General features: G+C 42.5%; 1 protein-coding gene across 1 annotated transcript; it reads right to left on the reverse strand.

Annotated features, from left to right (window-relative positions):
• Positions 1–15: 15 nt before the first annotated feature.
• LOC311203726 (protein PRRC1-like) lies at positions 16–9,259 on the reverse strand (the record flags this gene model as incomplete). Its single annotated transcript, XM_084278484.1, has 6 exons — positions 16–123; positions 1,554–1,561; positions 2,514–2,616; positions 4,810–4,967; positions 5,906–6,283; positions 9,154–9,259. The coding sequence occupies 6 exons, from the start codon at positions 9,257–9,259 to the stop codon at positions 16–18; spliced, it is 861 nt and encodes a 286-aa protein (XP_084134610.1).
• Positions 9,260–13,274: the final 4,015 nt, after the last annotated feature.

Here is a 13,274-nt window from a genome sequence, read left to right on the forward strand (position 1 = left end):
ATATATTTCAAGTTCTCACTTGTCAGGAAGCAATTCCTCAATGAAGTTTTCTACCGATACAGCAGGCTGTTTTTCATGGATTACTCCAGTCCGGCGCAAGCTGTCTATTCTTTCTTGGGCTCCCTACATGGGAACATGATCTGTTAGACAACATTCTCTTTCAATCACATCATACAACACTCAGAGATGAGTGCAAAAAACCCCTGTGGAGCAGAATTTTCAAGTTAAACAGAAAACAGCGATTTTAAAAAATTACTCTTTTTATCAACAGTAGAAAAACAAGAAACAAAAGTCATGAAAAAGCACCATAGCCTTTCCCAAACAGGAATCTCAAACAGTAACACAAGCTATGATAAAACTCACTAAAGTATCAGAATATATCCTGTTACTCACATCAACATTTTTGCATCTTAAGATCTGTTGTGCTTTGATCCTTTCAGAGCTTTGGACCAACTCTGTCCAGTGAAGAGACCCTCTCTGTTCTGGTACCTATCCAGCTAAGGAATCATTTACTCCAACCCTGTTCTCACTCTGAGTTGCCATACAAACACTATTACCACTACGCTGCAGTAGCTAATCAGGTAAAGCAACATGTCTATTTTTCTCCTTTACCTCCATATAAAATTGTTTCAGCTAATACATTGCTATGAGGATAAGCTTCACTCTGCTGTGAATGCTGCCACAGCAGTTAGGAGAAAATACCCCCTTTTTATGGAGGAAATGGTTTGCTTACATTGAAGAAACAGAATACAAAATAGTTGGTGTCACTGGGTTTAGGTATTGGCCAAGGAGACGGTTCCACCTAGATACAAGGAACAACTGTGTATTTTTAAAAGGTGGTGAAACAACCCTTGCTAACTCTTCTTCTGGGCCAGCACAGCTGTTTGAAAAGCTGCACAATGAATTCCTACATACTAAATCTAAGAATGGAGCTGTTCAGGAAGATCCTTGGCAAGTGTTGATCAACCTGTCTTTCACCTACAGAATTAGTTGGGAGACAACCCAGTCTCAAAGGCTCTCTTAACTTCTGATTACATTTTTCCTATTCAATTTCTCATGTTTAGTTTTCATCCCAAAGTACTGTGCTAGTGACAGACTAAGAACAAATGCCTGATACACTTTCAAACTACAGTCATATCACAATGCATGCCAGATGTGATGGCAATCAACTGCTTTAGAAGAAAATGGACATAAATGTTCTTCACTGCTGTGACCGCGTTTGCACAAGAACCCCAAAGGCTATTCCAACAAGCAGCTTCAGAATGATCTAACGGAACAGGCGGCAAGTTACACCAAAAACAAGAAAAGGAGAAGTCTCCCAATGCCACAGACTGACATTCCCCTTAGGGAAAATCAGATTTTTCTGGGTCAATGCCCCATCCCTGGAAGTGCTTAAGGTCAGGCTCGATGTGGCTTTGAGCAGTGTGGTCTAGTGCAGAGAGTTTCAGCCCCCTCTGCTGAGGACAATTTGTAAGGTCACTTCCAAACCAAACCACTCTCTCATCCTACGTTTCCATTGCCCTTCTCTGTGCTGGAGGTACTTTACTACTTACTTTTAAACCTGCAGCGTAGCCCACAGGTTGTACTTTAGTAAAACACAAAATTGTGACTACCACAATGCTGCTCCTTCCTATTCATTTTAAAGCTCTAACTGAGATACTATGCTTTTCATTCCAGGCTCAATGCTCAGCAATACTTCACAAAATCACAGAATCATACGACTGGAAGAGACCTTTGTAGATCATCAACCCTTTCAGTAAACATTTCTTTCTAATATCCAATCTAAACCTCTGCTGGCGCAGCTTTGTGCCATTTCCCCTTCTCCTATCTTCTCTCTCCTGGCTGAAGAGACCATTGCCCACCTCCCCACAACCTCCCTTCTGGTAGTTGAGACTTTATTAGACTGTTTTAGCCTTTTCAATGTTCTTCCCAAGTGTTTCAGGAACTGCTTCAAGTTTGCTGAGCTTCCTAAAATAGTATAAATACTGTTGGGCTAGAAAAGCAGAACAGCTGAAAGTCAGAAGAAAGCCTCAAAAGCGATGTAAACACCGTTGTGAGCACGCTTACCTTTCGGCTTGTCGACCCTCAGTGCGATACCTTACACACCGGGATTTAATCACCAGATCCAACAGAACACATACAGCATATTTTAAACTCAATTCCATATCACTCCCTCAAACAGAGAAACAGGGAGGGAAAAAAGTATGTGACTTCCAGATTACAGACAAGGACTTGTCACCGTTTTGTTCTCTGTAACTTGCTCATCTCTCACAACCTGAACTGAAGGGTATTACTATGCTACTACCTAAACTACAGCAGAATACACAAGTAAATGAACCTTAAGACGCACATAAAAAAATCAGCCTGCAGAGTGAGAGTCTCACTGGACAACGCACCTGAGAAATCACCACGTAACTGTGACAGAATTAACACACTCTCCAGATAAACTTCAAGTGCTGTTACATTAATCTAACATTCTATGCATTACTTAATGGTTTGTCACAAATACTTACTGATATATGGAACCATGCCAGGGTCCAGCGGTGTAATCATGGTCTCCACTGAATGTTTGGGTTTATCAAGAACAGACTTCACCATGGGATTCTCAGCTACACCCTAAACATAAGCAAACAGACTTCCATATCATTTTCTCGTTTTTCCCCAAGAAACTCACAATAGCACAGTTAAAACCCAACCAAACAAAACCCAAGTATTAAGCTGCTTCGTGGTCTTCTTACCACATTTACACTTTGTAATGCCTGGTGCATCTCACTCGCCAGCACAAATGCTGCAAGACGTGACTAGGAGTGCGTGACTTTTCGGATACAGCAAAGGCCAAATATCATCACCGCCATCCTCTCACGCACCAATGCAGAAACAGGCCTGCCAGTGATGGTGGGCAACACACTTGATTTCCTCCTATTCTGGGACGGGAAGTCTTGAACATTTAACAAATACTAATTACAGCTATCATCAGACTCGGTAGCTAGACTCAAACTGTGACAACTCCAACTGAAGAGCCTCTTTTTTATGACCTTACAGACAAGAGGACCTATTTTTGAATGGCCCATTACTAACAAATATTTTTACAGCTGAAATTGAGCTGAAATTCCTCAATTTATAAGTAGATTCTAAACAACGCTGAAAAAACGCTCTATCTTCTCCAGCCAAATTCCAGGTGGAGCTGCTGACAGACCTAAAAGTTCATTAAATGTAAGCACAAACACTGACAAGGTCTTACTGGCCTATTATCTACCTTGAGGGACATCTGAAAGAATGGTGTTGGATTTCTGAAGAACAGCAGAGCAAAAAGTAGTTCAATCGATTTCAAGAGCAGAAACAGAGATAACTGCAGCACTGCCGTGTATGCACTTCAACAGAGAATCCAGCTTGCATTTCTGCAAAAAATGACAGTTAAGCCTCACAGATTCTGTCTGATGTTTAAAAACCTGACTCTGACATGTGCTTCCACACATCCAACACTTGACAGCTTCAGTACAACTAATGATTCCTCATTCTTCCACCTAGGAAATTCTCAGAGGTCATGGAAAACACAGAGCACGTACAACATTTAATACTCCAATCAAAGAATCTACATTTGGGTTGAAGTCAATCATACACATTCTCCAGAAACAGACATAGGTCACTTGCTGGAACCTACTGGTATACAGGCAACAATAACGTGGATGAGATTGGCTTCTCAACTAATTCACTACTGCCCTTTCAAACGGGCTACAAAATCATGTCACAAGGAAAACCTTCTCTTCTGGAACATTACCTTCTATCGCAAAAAAGCAAGAGGAATATGGTGACTGGAAGACATTTTCACTTGAAGACCAAAGAAGCTGTCTTTTTATGATTATAAGACACGTGCCCTAGAAAAAAGCAGCACGACAACTCTGCTCTCACCATACTGATGGACGATTAATCTTGCTCTTTAAGACTGTAGCACTGTCAAGATGACTGGAGTAAGGGAGGGCTCCCTCTGCCACGTCACACACAACTCATTCTTCCAGATTTTCTTCTTCAAAAGGCCTTGAAAGCCCCTCCAAAAGTCTCCAGTCCCACTGGGACGTCAATCTTGATTCTTCCTTCCGATTTACTATTGCACAGTACAGATAGTAGTGTTGCTCCTGAAGGCAGCTCAGAGCTCACACACAGTCCCTGCATCTTTCTGCCACAGCCTTCACGACACTACTCAGATGTAGCATGTCACAGCTCCAAAAAGGTTACAGGCTCATGAGATGCTGTCAGTTGTTGCTGCTTATTTCCTCTCTACAATTAGATCGCACCACAAGGATTATCTGTTCTGCATTATACACTCCGTGCCCTCTAGCGGAATAGAAAAATCCTACAAAATACCACAGACACCTCTTAAGAAACCCCTCCTCAGTGGAAGAAACACTTATTTCCCTCTCCCTGAGGAGACTTGTTTGGTTTAGAACAGGCAGGACTTGCATCCCCTAAAAAACCAATTCAGTTCATTAGGAAATGATAAAAAAAACCAGGATGTACAAAGAATCAAAGAGGTTCTGACATTTCCCATGATTTAAGGGCATGTGACAAAACCTCTAAGGTAGAAGGATCTCCCTGTCACGAGCACCTAGACGCCTGCATTTATGTAGTCATTCCTCTTCTGGAAAGGAAAGAAGCACAGTTTCAGCAAACGCGCCTATTAAAAACAGCCACCTGCAACTGAGCACAGAGGAAAGACAGGACCTAGAGCAACATGCCCTTAAAAGTTGTATCTTGTTAGAGACAACAAAAAATGGTAGTTCCTCCTGAAAGGTAACATACAAAACCACAGAGCTTTATAAACCCCCACAGCCCTCCAGCAGGTGTTCCACCTTGGGCAGTAGCTACTCTGGGGTCTTCAAGCTCCTCAGGAAAAGTGATTGCAGAACCAGTTCCAGGAGCCAAAGGGGAAGAGAAAGTTGCTTGCTGAGTAATAGGATCTGCGAAGACACCTAGGAAGAGGGAAAAACAAGACACAAGTACTGCGTTTCATTTCTTATGCCGTAGCAACATGCAATTGTTTTACAGGAAAATGAACAGGAAGAATAGAATAATACTGGGCTGATTCCTTTCATTTCTTGAAGGCCCCAGAACAATCCTGCTTGTTAGAGTTTAGCAGAGGCAACTACTGTGAATGAGTTCAACAATATCTGCTCATAGAACCGAGCCTACCTGCACCTTATGTGTAAAATTAAACAAAGACATGTTAGCTTAAGAGTGGTGCTTTTTATTGTCTTCAAATTTCCATAGGTCTTTCTGGACAGACTGCTTAAAAGACATGTCACAAACAATGGTTAAAGCCTGGCCCAACTGCTGCTGAAGAGCTAAGTTTCCATTAGGCTAGTAGAAAATCACCTCAGTTCAGCAACTACAGCACTCGCTTGCATGGCAGGCAAGTATTTTTCACTGTCCTGATGCAATTTAGTAGCCAGAAGCAAGAAAAGAGAAGCTACTCTCATGTGACAGACGACTTCTTACAGATAGCGAGCTTCTCAGAACAAAAACTTGCCCATTAGGAGATTACAGCCTGAGATACCTTACCATTCCGTGGAAATACAATGGCTGAAATTGCCTCTGAGCTGAACAGCAGCAACACAGAAATAAATGGTCAGCTGGGCTTTCCTGGGCACATTTTAAAATACTGCTCTCAAACACTTTTCTGTGAGCCTGAGTGCTAGCAGAACTCTGTGGAAGAGGACTCTTGTCCTACACCGTGATCGTACTTCAAAGGCCATTCTCCATTCCTCCGAGCGCAGCTACTCAGTAATTAAGTGTCACAAGAATACTAAAGAAGCTGAACTTGTGGGACTCTAGCAGACTGCTGAAGTAGCCACCCAGGAGACCCCTCATCCTGTCTCACAAGCACAAAGGTCTATATACAAAAGGTTACCTGTGACGGGAGGTGCAGAGAATGATGGCATCAGTGGGCTCTGTGGTGCTCGACCAGCGTGGCCTCTGGTGATATCATACGTTGAAGACATGGAAAATCCTGAAATCGGGGGACCAGCAGGAGGTGCAGGAAGACCAGAGCCAGCAGTAGAGCTTAATGAAGGAGCTGTAGAGAACTGCAACACAGAAGACGAAGGGGCAACTGGAGGTCGGGCTGGAGTTAGAGGTGGCGCCATAGTAGAAACTGTTGCAGATGGCACAAGTGGAAAAGAAGATGAAGTCATCATAGGAGGAGGAAGTGGAGATGCTCCAGCTGCCAGAGGTGCTGAGCACTCAGGAGAAGATGACAGGCTTGGTGTAGCAAGGGGACTGGACAAAGCTAGGGGAAAAAAAGACAAATGGAATTTTAGAAACACCGAGCCTTCATCTCAGAGATTCAGGTATGTAATTGTTCAGCTAGTTTACAAGTAAGTTTTGACCAAGTCTGCTTTTCTCCTTTCAAAGGAAAAAAGTTTAGTTCTGCTTGAGTTTGCAACCACCACCAATTGCCCTCAATTTCTGGAGATAGTAGCCTGGAATCTCTTTTCTTCTCTGACCCTATCTGTCACAGCTAAAAAGACGAGTCAACATTTGACTACCCATTTTGTAGCAGATGAAGTGGGCCTCAGAAATTTCCAGCTAGCACGCTTCTTCCTGCTTCATCCACAGGAATAACAAAGATGCAGGAAGTGTCCCTCTTTAGATTAAGAAATGCACTCAGGGGACCTGTGAGGCTGGGACTTACTGCAGAGGTACAGGTCTATGAGATGGGCTGAGCACCAGGCAGCCCTCTCTTCCCTGGCACCCAGCTACCCAGGCTCCTAAACCCTCTGCTTTCTGTGTTTCAGTCTGGCCCCCAGCTGATCCTTGGATAAGCCAATTTTGTTCTCTAAACCAAATTTAGACAGAAAATTAAGCCAGAGAAACAGAAAACACTGGTTTTTACAGCACTAAGCTGTTGGATCAGCTCAGATGTGAAACTGCACTCAGCCTAAACATTGATGACAGTCAAGTGACGTGCCAAGTTACCGTAAGGAGGTCGTTTCCAAACTTTATCACGCACACCAGTCAATAAAAAATGGAACATGCACACCCCCAACATAGCTACAAAATACTTACATGGGCCACTGTCCTAGTATATTCCATAGATTTTAAAACATACAGAACAGAAATATTAAAAGGATGAGATAAAGATCAAGAAACTCTTCTGCTCCCACTGAAAATTAGTATTTGAATAGTATATTCATAAAACAATATGTTATGTTATTAACGGTTAGCACACTATAGAATACCATTAATAATATTGTAGTGTGAGCAATGTCACTACAGAAGCCTCATCATTTTTACAATCTTGGGTTATCATCAGCAATTTGAAGGTCTGGTTCTATATTCCAATCATGGCTTTAATGGTTGTCACACCTGGAAAAGATGCCTTACAAAGACACACAGACCCAAATGAAAAGGTGTTGCTGGATGTGCTTACAAAACCATGCTATTTGTTTTCGTCTCCCAGCCATCAAGTATATGAAGGCTTATCTTGAAATTCAGCTAGCAAATGTTCATCTTCCTTGATGTCATTCAATTCTTCTGGAAAAATCATCAGGTGGTGTTGCACCTTGGTATTCTTAACAAATGGGCTCAAAATCCACCAAAGCTAATTCATCTGGAAGATTTTTACATAGCTCAGGAAATTCCACTTTTCAAAACACCTTCTCAAACGCATGACTTTCTTACAAAGAAGTAGATCACTCCTCCTTAAAACACCACCTTTATCTTGAAGGGACAAACTGTAAGTGTGTTTTGGGGTTTTTTTAAATAACTACTGGGTAGCACACTGCTGATGGCCACTTGTCATCACAGAAAATGTCAGCGAGTCTGCAAGTCTGTTTTGGTACAAGAAGAAAGCTGAAGCCATATTTAAATCCCTTGCCACAAGACAACCAGCAAACCTCTGTGCGATGCACAAAAGTTTCACGGTCACTTCCTCTACCATTACAAGGTGCAGCTAAAAACAACCCCTACTATTTAAAGAGAACTTCTATAAAATTAACCACACTGCTGGCATCCTGTAGCCCTTTGTGCACCAGCTCCACTTTCACTGCTGCAGTAACTTGCCTATGAATGAGGCGGTCAATAAATGTCATGGGTGGAAATAGATCGGTAACCTTATTCGAGAATCCATTTTTAGCCTAGTCAAAGCAATCACTCCATCAATGGTTACTCTGAGGCAGTCTTAATAAAAACATGGCTTTTATTAAAGAAATCATTCACTGTTGAGGATGCAGCTTCTCCAGCACAGCCCTCCTTCAGCATTTGACAATGAAGTTGTTCTTTCTGTATTTCATTACTGAAACAGAATTTAGCAAAAACCATAAGCAGAAACACGTTAGGAACATCTGTACAGCAAACCTTCCATACTGTGATCTGTTCTCATGCTTGTTTCTTATAATCATCAGCAATGTTTTCTATGTCTCCTTCCAACAGAATTTCCTGACAAATCCATTTGTCAACATATTGTTTGCATTTAATATTACAGACATTTTTACCACGTCTCTGGTGGTTTCTGAAATATATGCCAAGAAGTATCTTCAATATGAGTAAAGCTTGATTTTTCTTCTTTTTTTAGATAAAACTATTATAAAGGAATGCTCTGGTATTTTCTTCCTGCACCCAATGGATCGCCCAGCACATCCTCCTGGGGCTAAGAGCGCTCCACTCGGGAGTCCACGGCACTAGTGTGACTCAAGGTAATGTTACCAGATGTGTCAGAAAACTGAGCATTCGGTAGTCAAGCACATGGGGTTCAGACTCTGGAAAAATCAGATTCAGTGCTCTGATTACCACCCACAATAGTAAAATCCAAGTGATCGTCCACGTTTCTCACTATCCCCCACAAGACTGTAGACTTGTTTGAACTCCCTTCTGTGCTGCTCATCTCACTGTGCACTGTACTGGCCAGTATTCCCTGTCCCCACGTCCTTAAAAACCCTAAGTGCATCCACATGACTTCATCAAAAAGTTTCAAGAATAATAAAAACATTTACACTACTCTCTGTCAGATGTATGCCATACTGCCATGAGAAAGAAACAAATTCTTCCCATCAGCCTGGAGAAGAGCTCTCTAGGTTGATCCCAACACCTCTGGATGAACTGCTGTGCTTTAAAAAGACATGAATAAATATCACTGAGTTTCTGAGGAAGTTTCTGTACCTAATGACCTACCTGTAGCAGCAGTGGTAGCAGCTGTAGTCTCCCCTGCTGTGTTTGGTGGGGGCGTACCGGGTGGAGTTGTCTCTATTCCACTCTCTTCCACCATTTTCCTTCAGCTACAGAAAGCTGTAAGACAAAAAGAAAGGAAAATAAAGAAAAAGCTTATCTTGAGAAATAGGGATAGTCTTTGCTGCAATACTGAGCTGTAGTAACTCCAAGAAGGACCTGTTCTTTTCAGAGCTGATGCATGACAGGATGCAAAAGGTGGCAAGAAGCAAGACAGAGAACGAAGTCTCCCCCTTCTGCCCGTAAAGAACCACAACTACCCCTGAAGTTGGAGCCCTCTCCAGCTTAAGCACTGCCCCAGATGCTCCTGACCCACCATCAAACTGACTGCAAGCACTTTCTCCAACACCAGGCATAGTGGCAGAGCTTGCAAGGGCCTAGGGCTCCAGACTCCGTGACCTGAACTCTATGACCCTGTCTGCTTAAAGGAGAAGCTAAAGAAACCTCCAGACACGCCACAAGAAACCAGGGAAATTTACTTCCAACCTACCTAGAAGTACAATGACATTCATTTACACTGAACAAGTTCTCCACTGCACACAATTCCTGTAAAATCCAGGTCTCGTACTGCTCTGGTGAGTATCAGAAGTGACAGTAATTGAAAACTTTGGCTTTTCTTTTGAAGGCCACATTACATTGAAAGTATCTTTCAGCATCTTTGACTACACCTGCACAGTGCACTACTTGTGGAAAAGTAAAGCTATGTGCTTATTTAAAACCCCCTAAATTAAGAGAAAGGCCTCAGGAGATGAAAAGGAGAGGATGAAAGACTAAGATTAACACCTGGAGATTTTTGGTCTTCAGTGCAGAGGAAGTCACCTAAAACCCCCTGCTTCCTCCCAAGTCTGGTAAACCAGACCGAGATTGTTTGTACCACTCCCTGAGGTAGCAATTCCATAAGGACATTTTAATAACATAAAAACCCTACAGAAAGGAATTTATGTCTGAAAAATTGGCAGGAAAATATTTTCCATCATATCCATTACCTCAGTAGCTACTGAGGACTGACAGCTTACTACATTTAACAAGTATCAGAGGAAAAGCCTTAGGTAATGTGTTGAGTAAAAGTACTCACAGGTATTTATAAAGAACTCCACTTACAAAAATACAGGGGGGGTTCCTCTAAAAAAAAGAAAAAACCCTCACTGATGTTTAAAATGTGTATACAGCTATGTTTAATGTAGAGGGAAAATTACTGTTATGACCAAACTGAAAAATACAAAAAGTAGGATGCCAGTGTTAGTCTGGACAGGCTAAGGAGCATCAAAAGCAAATGAAAGCATTGAAATCACAAAGGAGAAAGTGTATTTCCTCTTACAACCAGTATGTGTTGTAAGAGGAAATAAAGTAACTCAAGATAAGGTATTTGAGCCCAGACTCGGAAAGCAAGTATGGTTCCTGTGCAGCACACCTCCTAAAACCTCTGATGACCCAGGGACTGTGGGTTCTGAGTACCTTTTCAATTAACTTGAAAGCTTCTCTGCAGACAGGATGAAAGGGTCAGTAACTGCCTGGTGGGGAACAGACTGACCTTGACGAATGAGCACATCTCAGCATCCCTCAGAAAGGAGCTACACAGCCCTCCCCTAAAGTTCACTAAGCAGAAGAATTTGCAGTAAGATTTTGTCTTTTCACTCACCTACGGGAGTTCACGTTCCTCCTCGCAGAAGTATTTCTAAAGTCATTCTTCTTCCAATTATACACTGCAAACAAAGAGAGAATTTCCCACTGTGCAACATCTGTAATCACTGACCAAACCCTCCCAGAAACACTTTCTTTCATCAAGGCTCCTTTCAGCTGCTGCTTGATTTCACCTCTGTCGTGGTTTCACCCCGGCTGAGAGCCGAGATCCACGCAGCTGCCTGCTTCTTAAAGGAAAAGAGCAGGGAAAAGGGAAGGGGGGGAGGGGAGGGTAAGAGGTAAGGGAAGGGAAAAGGAAGGGGCAAATAACCCCAAAACCAAGAAATAAGAGGCCCGTGGGTTGGGATAAGGAGAGTTTACTAAGATAACAGAAAGATACAGTCTAACAATGCTGACAGGACTTTAGAGCAAAAATATATGAAGCTGTTGATACACAGTGCAGTTTCTCACCAAACCCACAACTCAGGCCGTGCCACCCAGAGCCGTCCCAGAACCCGACCGTCCCCCAAGAACCGCGCGTCCCGGAGCCGCCCTCGGCCTTCCTCCCGTCAGCCCCCCGATATCCTGGGCAGGACGTAACTGGCGTGGAATACTCTCTTTGGTCAGTTAGGTCACCTGTCCTGGCCTCGCCCCTCCTTTCTCATGAAGAGCTGAGAAAGTCCTTGACTGTCTGACAGCAATTAACAACATCAGCATTCCATCTGCTGCTACAAATGAATTTAACTCCATCCTGACCAAAACCAGGACAAGAGGGAAAATTACTGTTATTACCAAACTGAAAAGTGAAGCAAGCATTGAACAGCAATAGCAAGCCCAAACCTGCAAAAATTAGAGAAGCCTGAAGCCTAAATGCTCCCTATCATCCTTCTCCCTTTAGCTTACCCAACTCTTCACACAATCAACAATCTCCTTGTGAACTCCTGACTTGGCAGGGATGAACAAGAAGTTTGCCCAGGTAACACTTTGCTATACACCGAATTCTCAACAAAAGCCAGGTGTAGTTTGCAAATGCTGCATGAAAAAGCATAAAAATAATAAGGTGAAGGAAAAAGATGAGAGATGGAAAGAGAAAATTCACAAGAGAAAAGCAAAACTATGATAGGTGTAATTGGAAGCAAATAGCTCATCATCTTGAAAGAATCTAGAACTGCTGACAATTAAAATTGATCCTACAGGACATGTGGTTAAATACTTTCATCTGAACCGCCTATCTGAAACCACTTACACGGAAGAAACCAGAAAGCACTGGGCTGAAAGAACATGGAAGGCAAAGAACCCAACCAACCCACGGACTTTTAAACAATGTTCAGGCCTCAGCAAAGTTTCCAGTGAACGTTTCTACCCTCCCCTACGGGAGATCCAGGGAAAAAGCTCCCCAGTAAGATCAGCCTGCAAATCCTCAATGCCAGATGGGTAGGGAAGTGGCTGCTCTTTTCAGTGACTTAAAAAAAACAGTAATAGATAATTCTCCACTGTCCAAGCCACAAACACAACATTTGCAGCAACTCCTGCTGAAATCCAGCCTAATTTCATAAGGAAGTGACTTCTATGTCCTCCTGCCAAGTAGAACGCTTTGTATTACTGCACTGAAAACACAAAGGAAACTCAGACAGCCCAGTGCAAACAGGCACTTTCGGTGACAGCAACTGCGGCACTGCCATCTAGCGATTTGTGAGCATCAGCTGATCTCACAAATTCCATCCCCCTGCCACATTTAGCTAGAAGGCAATCTCGGTTTAGGCTTACATGGAAGTAAAAAAGAAGGGATATGGAAAAAAGAAATACAGAAAACCACAAGGGGTGAGGGGGAAGGGAGGGGAGCGGGGGACACGGACGGGACGGGACACACACCACATTCCCAACACATCACGCTTAAATTTATTATCAAGTCGTTACGTTTCCGCTAATATTTTGCAATAATCTGGACAACATGACCATACTTCAAAAGCATTTTTCAGGTTGTGACTCCAAAATATAGAAATTCACAGCCAACTATAACCTACAAATGCAGATGACCAAATTCCACATGGAAAAACACATTATCTAGAACGTGGTGGTATGTCAGAGTTTAGAAAAAGGAACTCTTTTCAGTCACCCTTAAATAACTGCTGCTTGTAGTGCAGTAGATGCTCCTGCTAATAAAGTCCTGTCCCCCCAATATACTTCATAACCCCAGGAGGAAAAACTGGTCTCTAAGCAGAGCCTCAAACAAAACAAACAGTTGGAATACTAAATTCAAATGCCATTAAAATGCTATTCTTGCCTGTAAGCGTAATATTGACTATTCTAATTGTGTGGAACAATACTGATTACATACATTGTTAATATCTAAGCACAAGTCAACAACTGTCCAGAAGAGTGAGCTGTCATTTATTTATTTATTTAACTAAACAAATCGATTGCTTTGAGCCATT

The sequence above is a fragment of the Gallinula chloropus genome (genome assembly GCF_964237585.1).
Source record: "Gallinula chloropus genome assembly, chromosome: Z".
Lineage (NCBI taxonomy): Eukaryota > Metazoa > Chordata > Aves > Gruiformes > Rallidae > Gallinula > Gallinula chloropus.